Below are 12,077 nucleotides of genomic sequence, written 5' to 3'. Positions count from 1 at the left end.
GGTTGAAACTGTTGTTAATATAGTTATATATATAATAATGTCAAAAGTAACTAAACTCGAAACACTAATATCCGTTGTTCCGGAGGGAGAATAATTTCCGGGTCACGGAAAGCTAACAGCTGATGCGGTGCAGAAAGGGGAAAAGAGGCGAGTAAGCGGTCGGCTCTCCTTTATCCTAATATAAAAATGATAATAATCACTATAAAATACAGAACTTACGTGAAAATGTTTAGGTGATCGTTCTAAGGAGAAGTCTTAAATGGACTTCCTGTAATTAATTTGGATGCACACGCACTTCAACACATATTTGTTGTTTTTGTTTACTCTGTCATTCACAGAGTATTTGGAAGTACGCACGCGCAGTGAGTGAGCGTCATTGTTTTATTAAAGTAGGAGCTATTACTTGCTTAACGCGCCTATGTATTTTGCTCAAAGGTCAGCCTGTCCCATTTAAACAACCGTGTGTAAAGTCCACTTGTCATTTAGTCGAGTTTGCAGCAACAGGACAAAAATGCAAGCCTTGCAGAATATTGAACAGTTTATTAAGGGAGTGAAAATGGACAAGTGGGCAGTGGCTCTGCTCACTGGTGCTACCTGCGTTGTCGGATCCGTGGTTATGCTGGTGAAAAAGATCAGCAGCCACCGAGAGACGGAGGAAAAGATCAAGAGAGCCAGAAACAGGAGAGACGAGAGCTTGCAGCGGGCAGAGCAGGCGGTGCTCCGCTACAAAGAGTCGGTGAGAGTTCAGAGCCCTGGACTTTGAATTGTTTAAGTTAATCTTTGGAGATATTAGTTCAAACCTGGTGAACTATGGACAAACAATTTGGTAAATCCAAATTCAAATTTTATTTGTGACGTACACAGTCATACACAGTACGATATGCAGTGAAATGCTTGGACAACTGCTCGTGACCTAAAGAAAAGAAGAAAAGGCTCTGAATAAGATAGGAAATAAATATGAAAATTAAAAAGGGTAAATTTAACTAGGAAGGAATAAAATAAAATATAAAGATTAAAGTTAAAAATGAAATAACTGTACAACACAAATTAGACTGAAGGGTAAATTTAACTGGGAAAGAATAAGATAAAATATATAAATTAAAGTACCGGCAGTACCAAGAGTGACTGGGAAGATGATCTTAGTACTCTAGCAGGGGTGTATAATCTAAGTAGCTCAATGAGGTAGCTTGGAGCTATATTGTTAATAATTCGGAAGGTGAGCAGCAGGATTTTGAATGTGATACTTAACAGGAAGCCAGTGCAGGTCGGCAAGGACAGCGTTAATAGAGACACGCCCCCCACTACCAGTAAGGAGACGCGCAGCCGCTTTCTGAACAATTTGTAGTCTATGGAGAAGAGTAGAGTTAAGACCAAAGTAAAGGGAGCTGCAATAATCTAACCTAGATGTCACAAAGGGGTGAATAAGCTTTTCCAGGTCTCTATGCGGGACATAATGTCTGGCCTTGCTAATAAGACGCAATTGATAGAAGCAAGATTTGACAAGAGCAGACACTTGTTTGTCGAATTTAAAAGAGCTATCCAAAAACACACCCAGGTCACTAACAGTGTCGGTGAGGAAACTATCAAAGGAACCCAAGGCATCACGGAGTTGGCCACGGGGGATACTACTGTCACGTGTAGAATCGTTTAGCCAACATCGGGAAATTATCTAGGGCGCTTCATTTTAACAGGGGCAACAGTATTGAGGATGGAGGAGCATGTGGAAAAAAGGGTGCTAGCAAAATCATCAACCATGGGAGATAGGGAACAGTCAGGAATGGAGGAGGCAAGTTTCAGGAAAGACAGAAAAATTCTCCACAGTTGCAAAATTAATTATACGTGTAGGGCGTAAGAGAGCCTCAGGGTGAGGGTATTACTTAATTACATAAGTACTTAAGTATACAGAGGTGGAACACAAAGGAAAAATCCTGGTTCAATGCTTTTTTTGTTTAATTTAATTTATTTTATTTTATTTAGTTTTGAACCAGAAAAATCCCTTGAGATTAACATCAGTTTTTCAAGGATAAATTGGTCAAGAGGACAAACCCTTACATTGTTACAAGTTACAATTCAAATATAACATCAAAACACTTAATAAGTAGTTAGAGCCAAAATAATACAAAAATACAGATCCAGCTTATAAATGGCAATAACAGTCTTCGGTTACATAAGTCTTTTTGAGTGTTATGAACTCTGTCAGGGAGAGCTTTAATGTGTTCTGAAGGTTGTTCCATGACTAGGATGCAAAATTAGAGGTGATACTAAGTCTTAAATTCTTGCTTTAAATGTTTTTTTGAAGTAATGATTCTGTGTGGGTCTGTGTCTCCTAGCATCCGACAACTGACTCTGCTTTCATCCTGACACTCTCCCTGTCTGAGCTGACAAAGACACTGAAGGAAGGCTCACTTACCCCTGAGGATGTGCTTTACTCTTATATGGAAAAGGTTCAGTATCCAACATGACACAAAGGTTCACTTAATATAACAAAACAAATCTTTCATAATAGCTCAAATACACCAAAAGCTAATTTTTAGAAGTAATCATTAGTAATCAAGTAACTATTTTAATTTTCAGGACTTGTCTCTCTTTTTTTATTTTTGACAGGAATGTTCATCCCCTTGAAGCATGAAAACTTCTTTCAGGGGAAAACGTTTCTCTGAATCTGTCTGTGCTTGTTTCCTTTCCAACAGACTCTGGCTGTAAACAAAAAGCTGAACTGCTGCACTGAAATTTTGCTGGAGAGTTTGGACCAGCTGACAACTGTTGGCTCCAACAAGGATGGTCTCTTGTACGGAGTTCCAGTTAGCATCAAAGAAAATATTACATTTAAGGTATTACAAAGGTTATGCAATGCAAATTTCAGTTACAGTTAAAGTATTTCCCATCAGTATTTATAAGTATGGTACAGTATTCTCGAGCATCATAGCTCAGGTATTTGATGTAACATTATCATCTTTGTTTTTTCCAACACTAGAATCATGACTGTTCTTGTGGTGTGGTCATTAACCTGGACCAGCCCGCTGAAAAGGACAGTGTGCTTGTTCAAGTCCTGAAGAAACAAGGAGCTATTCCCTTTGTGAGAACCAACTTGCCTCAAGCTCTTTTAAAGTACATCTTTTATCAGTTACTCACATAAAAATCTACAGCACATTTAAAACTGAGTGCATGTGTTAAGTTGCCTTTGTCCATTCCAAATGTGCAAATAATGAAAATATGAATGAAAATAATATGCAAAGACTCATTAACTGTCTGTTGACAGCTATGACTGCAGTAATCCTATCTACGGGCAGACTGTGAACCCTCATAACCCCCAGAAGACCTCTGGAGGTTCATCTGGTGGGGAGGGGGCTCTCATCGGGGGAGGGGGCTCTCTGCTTGGTATAGGCACTGATATAGGTGGCAGTATCCGTATTCCTGCATCCTTCTGTGGAATCTGTGGTTTCAAGCCAACTGCAGGTCGGCTCAGGTGGGTCTCATTCAGTCAGTTTCCTGGAAATTTATTACACATTGAGTTACACTGAGTTAAACTCTTGTCTTTGTTAACACTTTTGTGTAATGATTAGTTTACAGGGCCTTCGTCCAATTTATCGAGGGCAAAAGTCGGGTAAGAAACATATGTACTTTACATATAAAGTAAATGTAGTTACATAACCACTGTATAGCAATATTTCACAGACACAAACTGTCTCAAATATTTGAGTCACTGCTTTATATTTCGTATGAAACTAGTGCCGTCATCTCCTGGACCCATGGCAAGAGATGTGGACAGCCTGGCTCTGTGCATGCAGGCACTTCTTTGTGACCACATGTTTTCTTTGGACCCCACTGTTCCACCATTACCTTTTAACATGGAGGTGTGTCCTGTACTGTGAGGTTCATATAATCTGTTAATGATTATTCTTTTGGTTAAAAACTACAAATTAAGCGGATACATGGTTGTCCTAACGCTTCACTTTATATTACTCTTACCTCACCTGTTATTAATGTCCTGAGATACAGAACTAACTTTATAGGCTGTAATCTTAACCTTTGCAAACTGATTATGTTTAATTGACTGAGGAAGTAAAAAAGATTGACCCTTAGATATACAGAAGCTCCAGACCTCTAAGGATTGGTTATTTGGAAAGCGATGGCTACACGCATCCATCTCCAAGCATGGCCCGAGGCGTCAGAGAGGTCAAAGCTCTGCTAGAGCAAGCAGGGCACACAGTAAGACGTCACCACACACACTATGATCACTGTCAAGCCACGTATGTGATATGAGTCATAGGTCCTCAGTGTTGATATTTGTGCCTTTAGCTCGTCCCTTACTGTCCACTGAAGATGGATCAAACTATCCCTGAGCTTTTGATAAAGGGTGTATTTGCAGATGGAGCTACCACCGTGCTACAAAAACTGTGAGTTGTTCCATTTAATAAGTCAGTTAGTACCATTTGTTTTCTAAACTTAAATCATCTAACATTTAGAGATTTTGTTTCTTTTTAGTTCTAACCACTAAACATCACCATGCTGCCATTGTCTTTACGAGCAACATGGGGTTGTGGTTCTTTTTGAAACCATTACAGTAATTCTCAGTTCAGTGTCTCTGAACAGACTGTTTTCTCCTGTGCCAATGATCTCTTTCATTTTAGGGAAGGGGGACCTGTGGACCCTTGTCTGGAGCCTCAGGTTTTTCCTTACGGCTTTCCCAAGTGGTTGAAGAAAACCATTTCATTCTTGCTCAAACCCGTGGTGAGTCCTTGGTTTAACAGTTAACTTCACAGTTCAGTCTGATAAAACATTTATAATGATGCTGATTTTTTTTGGCAGTTTCCTCGTGTTTCTGCCAACTTTGATGCTCTTTGTGGAGTTGGGTGAGAAAGTATCCTTGCTATTGTTCATTTGTGCTTGAATCGTTTCTTTGTTACATTTCCATGTGCTAGGAATTATATCCAAACGTTCTGCTTCATTCTTAGATCTGTTCCTGAGCTGTGGAAGCAACATGCTGCTGTTGAGGTACTGTCAGCTGATGATGCATGGTCACGTATGAAAGTCTGAAGGAGAAATTGAGATTTCCTGTGTTTTCTTTAGGACTACATTCAAGAGACAATAGCACATTGGAGGAGCTGCAACATTGATGTGCTGCTGTGTCCTGTGATTGGACCAGCCTACAACTTCTTATACTGTGGCAAACTTTCAAGTATGATTAACTCAGTATGACAGACAACTTAGTTTCTGTATTTATCACTTTGTTTTAAAAAAAATGTAATTACAGGACTTTAAAGATGTTTAAAGTGTGAAGCAAAAGTCACAAATTAGATCAGATATTGTTACTTTAATAGTTTCAGAAAATTACAAAGATATGTAAAATATAAAAGGCAAAAGATAACAGTAACTAATAAAAAAACACTTTATTTTTCCAGTTTAATTTTTATTGTGTTTAGTACTTCTATTTGTAAATGAAGTTTAGCTAAAGTGTAATTCATGTTGTAGTGGATTCAGCGGGTTTCATCACTGGGGAACTGGATAGACATGATAAAAAAAAAAGAATGACAGTGTACAAAACATGTCTGTGAACTCAGTCATCCAGGTCACTGTAGTCTAAGGAGCTTGGAAAGAAAAACGTCATTGCTGCTTGTGACTTACACCCGTTTTCACACCTTGGATGGTGTGATTAGGTATAGGATCAATGGGTGGTCCATGACCCTCTTGGGGACACTTCCATGGGGCTTAAAATCTGGGACTCTCCACCAGCTGCTCTTGGAACTGAAGAAGCTTCTCGAATGAGAGGTGAAACGTCTTCAAGAAACCTAAAGAAGTCCAGACACTTTTATTTCCAAGCTCCTTAGTGTACAAAACAGTTACACGTTATAATACAACTGAACTTTGAAAAGAGGAAAAAAAGAGACATTTCATCAAAGATGAGGACGACTCTCCAGACATTACTTGATTTAAAAAGTAACCTGGGTCTGGATATAGAGTAAGTAAGTAAGTAATTGTTTTGTCTTTTCTGCGTTTTAAGCTGCTGTTAGCTACACGATACTCTACAATCTCCTTACCTTTCCTGCGGGTGTAGTCACTGTTTCCACAGTGACCACAAAGGATGAGGAGGAACTCAAGCACTATAAGGGCTGTTATCAGGACATGTGGGACAAACTCTTCAAAGAGGTAGGCAACATGTACCAGTGAGATAAGACTGAGTGAGAACATAGAGCCAGATTTACTAACACGTTGTGTCAGGACAAACTTTTGGCATGAAAAAAAAATAGATTTTTCCAAAGCGAGTGCAGTAAGAAGACTTCAGTTAAGAAGTGGGGGCTCAGAGACTTTTGTAAATGATCCATTTGCACGTGTTTAATGTTTATATCCACGCTGTAGACTGCGTCACTATTTTCCTCTTCTGGCATATGAAGTGAAATCAGCTGATTGCAGCACATGTGCAAGTGGAACCATTGAGCAGGATCGATAGGCAAGCAGACTGACAATTCCAAGGTACAGAGCTACCAAGCCACTTAATGTTAAATTTGCTCAATAGCTTCAGAGATGACCTGGAGCCTCTAACCTAAAGGAGTCACACAATGCCAGCGGCAACAAAACTGCTTCCAGCTCTTCAGTTTCACAGCCTGTGCAATAGGGTTCAAAGGGAAACGGCCAAAAAATGGAGAAACAGGGAGGAGGACAGCACTGATCCTCAGAAGAATCAGACCTTTGATGGACATTAAAGCAATGTATTTATGTTGATAAACTTTAAAAATACATTTTTCCTTAATAAAGTTTTATCACACTCCACTTAAACAGTTATAATTCCAGGAGTGTAAACAGCACACGGTTTTCAGCACATCAGCTGTGCTCCAACAACCGTTACTTATTACTGGTGGATCTACACAAGTTCAGCTGCATGCACTTTGACAATACGTGAGATCACAGATGAACACATGTACACACATGACTTCCCCATGAATTCAGCAAATCCATTTTTTTTCTAGGTAAACACCTTTCAGCACTATTTGGGGATTGTGCTCTTTTGCCCTGTTTAGTAAATTACACATTTAGGTGGTGCGTTCAGCTGCTGAGCATTAAGTGACAGGAGTGTTTTTTTGTGTTCAGGCAGTGTCCGGTGGCGAGGGTCTACCTGTGGCGGTTCAGTGTGTTGCTCTGCCGTGGCAGGATGAGCTCTGCCTGCGCTTCATGAAGGAAGTGGAACAACTGGTCAAAGAAAGCAAGAAGTAAAGCTGCTTTCTTTGTCAGTCTCACAGGAGAGGCTGCAGACTTGAGAGGAGACATGTTAACTTGAGTATTTCCTGTAATAATGAGCTAATGGTGTCATAAATAGTGGAGTATTCTCTACACTACAAGCTTAATCTGGGCACTTTTTGTTTTTTGGCTGTTTGTTGAAGGTTAAATAAAAGGTAATTGTTAAAATTACATATTTTTTGTTCTTATTGTTGTAGGTCTTTTGTCGTATTACCATCCATTTCATGTAATAAAGTATGAAAAGGCACTAAAAGAACGAAAACTGGAATCATGTCAACAGTAGGCAAAGAGACAGTGCTAGTACATGTGTAAAAATGTTAAGAATTAGCATTAAATAATAAGTATGTAAAGTAATATTACTGTTTGTGCACATAATTCTACGATTTACATTGTATACATATACAAATTAGTACATACTACATTTGCTTTTGTTTACAACAACAACAACAATAACCTTTATTTATACAGCACATTTAAAACCAGTGGTGTACCAAAGTGCTTAACATACAAGAGGGTAAGATGAAGTAACAGGGAAGGATGAAGGCTTGTTACGACCCGTCTAGGGCCAGGCAATAACATGAGTGAGGCACTCGCTTCCCACCCCAAGACCCAAGCAGCCACATGAAACAAATCCGTTCGTTATAATGTGATTTATTTACAAAGTGAAAAAAAGGAACAACAAAACGGGAGTGTCAACACTTCAGGGTGAGCCAAGGCCAAAATAATAAACAAAAACAAATCTACACAAATCCCGCTCCCCTGACCTTACCAAAACAAAGTCAAAAGTAAAGACAGAGTCTGACCTCCTTAACTAATTCAAAACAGGAAAAAACGGGTGATCAAAAGAAACGGCAGCTCACCCCTACCCACTCCACTTCCACAACTTTTAAGCCGCACTGTAGCCAGCGGCTGCCACAGTTACACTGCTGGGTCATGAGGAGAAACGCGAGGACCTCTCCTGCAGTAGCACTCCAGACTCCTTTTAATGGGCGGGTCCTCCAGCTGGAACCAGTCACGTCGGGGCGGTGTATCCACGCACCAATCGGAGCAGGGCCCTGGCACAGCTGAATTAACATAAAAAGGTACATCACCTGCACAAAACAAACACATGAACGTGCAAGTTCGTAACAGGCTATGGCAAAGTACCAACATGCTAGCAGGTTAAATGGCATTAAAAACATAGAAGCAAAAGAAATGCATATAAAAGCATAAAAGAACAATATATGTAAAGGATAAAACAGTCAAAAATTTTAAAAATGATTAAAAGTAGTTAAGAATAGACCGGAGATAGAAATAAGCATTAAACTAACTAACAAGCATTAACTGGTAGAAAAAGGCAAGGCTAAATAGGTGGGCTTTTAACCGCGATTTGAAGGATTGAATGGAATCAGACTCGCGGACAGCGATGGGGAGGTTATTCCATAGATTGGGTGCAGCCAAGGCAAACGCTCGGTCACCTCTAGTCTTCAGCCGGGATCTCGGCAGTACCAAGAGTGACTGGGAAGATAATCTTAGTACTCTAGCAGGGGTGTATAATCTAAGTAGCTCAATGAGGTAGCTTGGAGCTATATTGTTAATAGAGCTGGGCGATATAAGATTTTTTCATATCACGATATGCTTTTTCATTTCGGGCGATAACGATATATATCACGATATAAGCCAAATAACTATATTTATAGTTGTATCCATAATTTCTTGGAGCTAATTAATTTTACAATGTTGAATGAAGTTTATTATTTATGTTCTTGTGCATATAGGCTAAGTTAGTACTGTGTTATGCTATTAATTACATAGCATATTGATTTTTTGTTAGTGGGTTAATCACTCTTTCTCACGCTCATGCTGGAGCGAGGAGAGCGGATCACCGGAGGCGATTCAAACCATCAATCCCGACAGTGATAATGGGCAACGTGAACGCGCTACAGAATAAGATTGATGAACTGTGCGCTCTGAACAACCACAGACTATACCGTGAGTGCAGCTTGTTTATCTTCACGGAGACGTGGCTAACCGAGCTAACGCCACAGGCTAACGTAGACCTATGCGGTTTCACATCCGTGAGAGCCGATAGGGACACGCAGGCCAGCGGAAAAAGCAGAGGTGGGGGACTCATTGTCTACGTCAGGGACGTGCAGAGAGGTTTAAAGGGGCGGGTGCTCAAAGTTAAAAAGGGGCACATTGAACCAGGCTGAATAACAACAACACACATTCATCAAGAATCTAATATGGGAAGGGCAGGGCTGTGTTGATCTGAGACTGTAGACATTAAAAAGTCCACAGGAGAGATGGTAGCTGATTAAACAAGTGTCATGAGATAATAACAAAATGCAAAGATTGGTGACAGCGCTTGGAACCATAAGGCAACGAAAAACTGTGACATAAACTCGGCTCTGCCTGTGAATCACTCTTTGCTTCTCTTCTTCCTTCCATCCCATCATTTCATATATCACTCTCCACTTGCTGTCTATCTGAGAACAAGGCACAACTTGCTATTGCAATAAACTATAATCTAATTATCCACACCTAACAACTCTTGCACTTAATCTATAATAAAATGATGACAGAAAAATGTTATAGCACTGCCTTTAGTAGCCTCATACAGCGCCTACTGTTTCCTCCTCATGTCCTTACCAGCCATGTCTGCACAATGTTATATCATGAGTAATATTTTTTTAAATCCAGCTAAATAAAACACACACATGCACACACAGTGACATTTTAGACCTTCTTCAGAATACTGTATATACTATGGGCATCATGGTGCTGATCCAGAATCCTTACATTATTATTCATTACTAGAGCTACAATAATAAAGCAATGAGGAGGGGGAAGTAAAAAATATGAAATAATGTATTTATGATGATTCCATTTGTTTCACTATCCACTCTGTGCAGGGCAAAGCTTATTACATGTTTAAACTGTAGAGATACAATCATTTTACTGCTGTAAAATCCAACTTTTGTCTTATTTAAAATATAAATCTAATATAATCTGCTTCTTAATGTATGTTTTTTAAAATACAGCTTGTGTTTTTTAATATATTATAATTATAATAATTATTATGTGGACATGCATATTAGATCGTTTTTTAGTGAAATATAATCCCTCCAGAAAGGCAGGAAATGCCCAGAAACTTACTCTAAAACTAAATATGTTCTAAATACTTTAAAACTAAATATGTTCTAAATACTTTAAAACTAAATATGTTCCCTAAAACGGTGACAGAGCTACAGACCCATGACAGCCTTACACAGGTAGCCAGCAGCTATGACCAGCACTACTTGTGCAGTTAATAAAAGGACAGGTAATGTTTGTCACGCTGTTGCACACACAGCACGCTCGTTTGTTTCAGTTCGTCAGTTGCAACAAGACAGCTTACCAACGTGTACGTAATAAGCTAATACTCCTGGGTGCTACACACTACAGTGTGCGCTGTACACCTACTTACTGGTTTTGTCGCATCAGTCTGTGTCTCTGAGTTAACTTGTGTTTCTCCTACAGCTCCGGACCGCAAAAAATGCGCGTGCTCTTTGTGAGCTCGTTCCCGGCTCGTAACCAGCGCGTTCTGCCGTCGAGGGCGATCATTGGTTAATAGTGATCATGTGACTGATGCAAGCCAGATCCTTTTATTTAGCAAAACTGTGATTAATAGTTAAATATTATTGTTGAGGGGCACAGAAAGGACTCCGCACGCACACACACATAAAAAAATAAATAAAATTTTTTTAAAAGTTGCCTCAACAAAAGGGCACTTTGGGCACTCATCAGGAAAGGGGCGGGTGCTCAAGCCCCTCTAGCCCCCCCCCCACGTCCCTGGTCTACGTTAACAACAGATACTGTAACCCTGGACACGTCTCCGTTAAAGTTTCGGTATGCCGTCCGGACCTGGAGCTGCTAGCTGTTAGCTTGCGGCCATATTATCTACCTCGGGAGTTCAGTCATGTGATCTGTGTGTGTGTTTACATCCCTCCGAGGGCTGACTCAACAGCTGCCTGTGAGAAAATACACACAGTCACAGCAAGACTTCAGACACAAAACCCCGAGGCTTTCATTATTATATCTGGAGACTTTAATCATGCCACACTGGATTCTACTCTGGCTGCTTTTCACCAGTTTGTGAATTGTCCCACAAGGAGCAACAGGACAATTGACCTACTGTATGCTAATGTGAGAGATGCATACAGAGCCACCCCCCTCCCCCCACTAGGGAAGTCAGACCACAACCTGGTTTACCTACAGCCACAATACACACCCCTCGTCCAAAGGCAGCCGGTCACAACGCGCTCCATCCGGAGATGGACCCCAGAAAAGGAGGATGCTCTGAGAGACTGCTATGACACCACAGACTGGGATGTGCTTCTGAGCCCACATGGTGAGGACATAGAGGGGGCGACACACTGTCTTACAGACTACCTCAACTTTTGTGTGGACACAGTCGCCCCTGCTAAGACGGTACGGTGTTATCCTAATAACAAACCGTGGGTAACACAGGAAGTCAAAGCTGTCCTCAACATTAAGAAGAAGGCTTTCAGGAGCAAAGTGAAGGAGGAGATGAAAGCAGCACAGCAGGAGGTGAAACGCTGCCTGAGGGAAGCAAAGGACACCTACAGGAGGAAGGTGGAGCAGAAGTTGGAGAGGAACAATATGAGGGAGGTCTGGAATGGTGTGAAAACCATCACAGGCCACAACACCAAGAAAAGTACAGTGGGGGGGACTGTGGAGAAGGCAAACGAAAGAAACAGGTTTTGACCAGCCCACAACCCCCACCCTCACCCTCACCTTTACTACAGAGTCCTCTCCCCACTCTCCTACCTCCCTCGCTTCCCCCCTTCCTGACACTATGA

The 12,077-nt window shown here is 40.6% G+C and overlaps 1 protein-coding gene across 1 annotated transcript; it reads left to right on the top strand.

The window, feature by feature from the left end:
• Window positions 1-111: 111 nt before the first annotated feature.
• Window positions 112-7,404, top strand: LOC146640963 (vitamin D3 hydroxylase-associated protein-like). The gene is made up of 15 exons (XM_085399510.1): window positions 112-736; window positions 2,331-2,444; window positions 2,691-2,831; window positions 2,975-3,108; window positions 3,260-3,466; window positions 3,564-3,604; window positions 3,730-3,854; window positions 4,084-4,209; window positions 4,300-4,397; window positions 4,632-4,731; window positions 4,810-4,853; window positions 4,956-4,995; window positions 5,071-5,179; window positions 6,002-6,147; window positions 7,087-7,404. The coding sequence occupies exons 1-15, from the start codon at window positions 512-514 to the stop codon at window positions 7,207-7,209; spliced, it is 1,773 nt and encodes a 590-aa protein (XP_085255636.1). The 5' UTR covers window positions 112-511; the 3' UTR covers window positions 7,210-7,404.
• Window positions 7,405-12,077: the final 4,673 nt, after the last annotated feature.

Source organism: Rhamphochromis longiceps, linkage group LG23 (assembly GCF_057381845.1).
Source record: "Rhamphochromis longiceps isolate RC_006_pf linkage group LG23, R_longiceps_female_GT1.1, whole genome shotgun sequence".
NCBI classification, from domain to species: domain Eukaryota; kingdom Metazoa; phylum Chordata; class Actinopteri; order Cichliformes; family Cichlidae; genus Rhamphochromis; species Rhamphochromis longiceps.
This window is presented reverse-complemented; position numbering and strand designations above follow the sequence as displayed.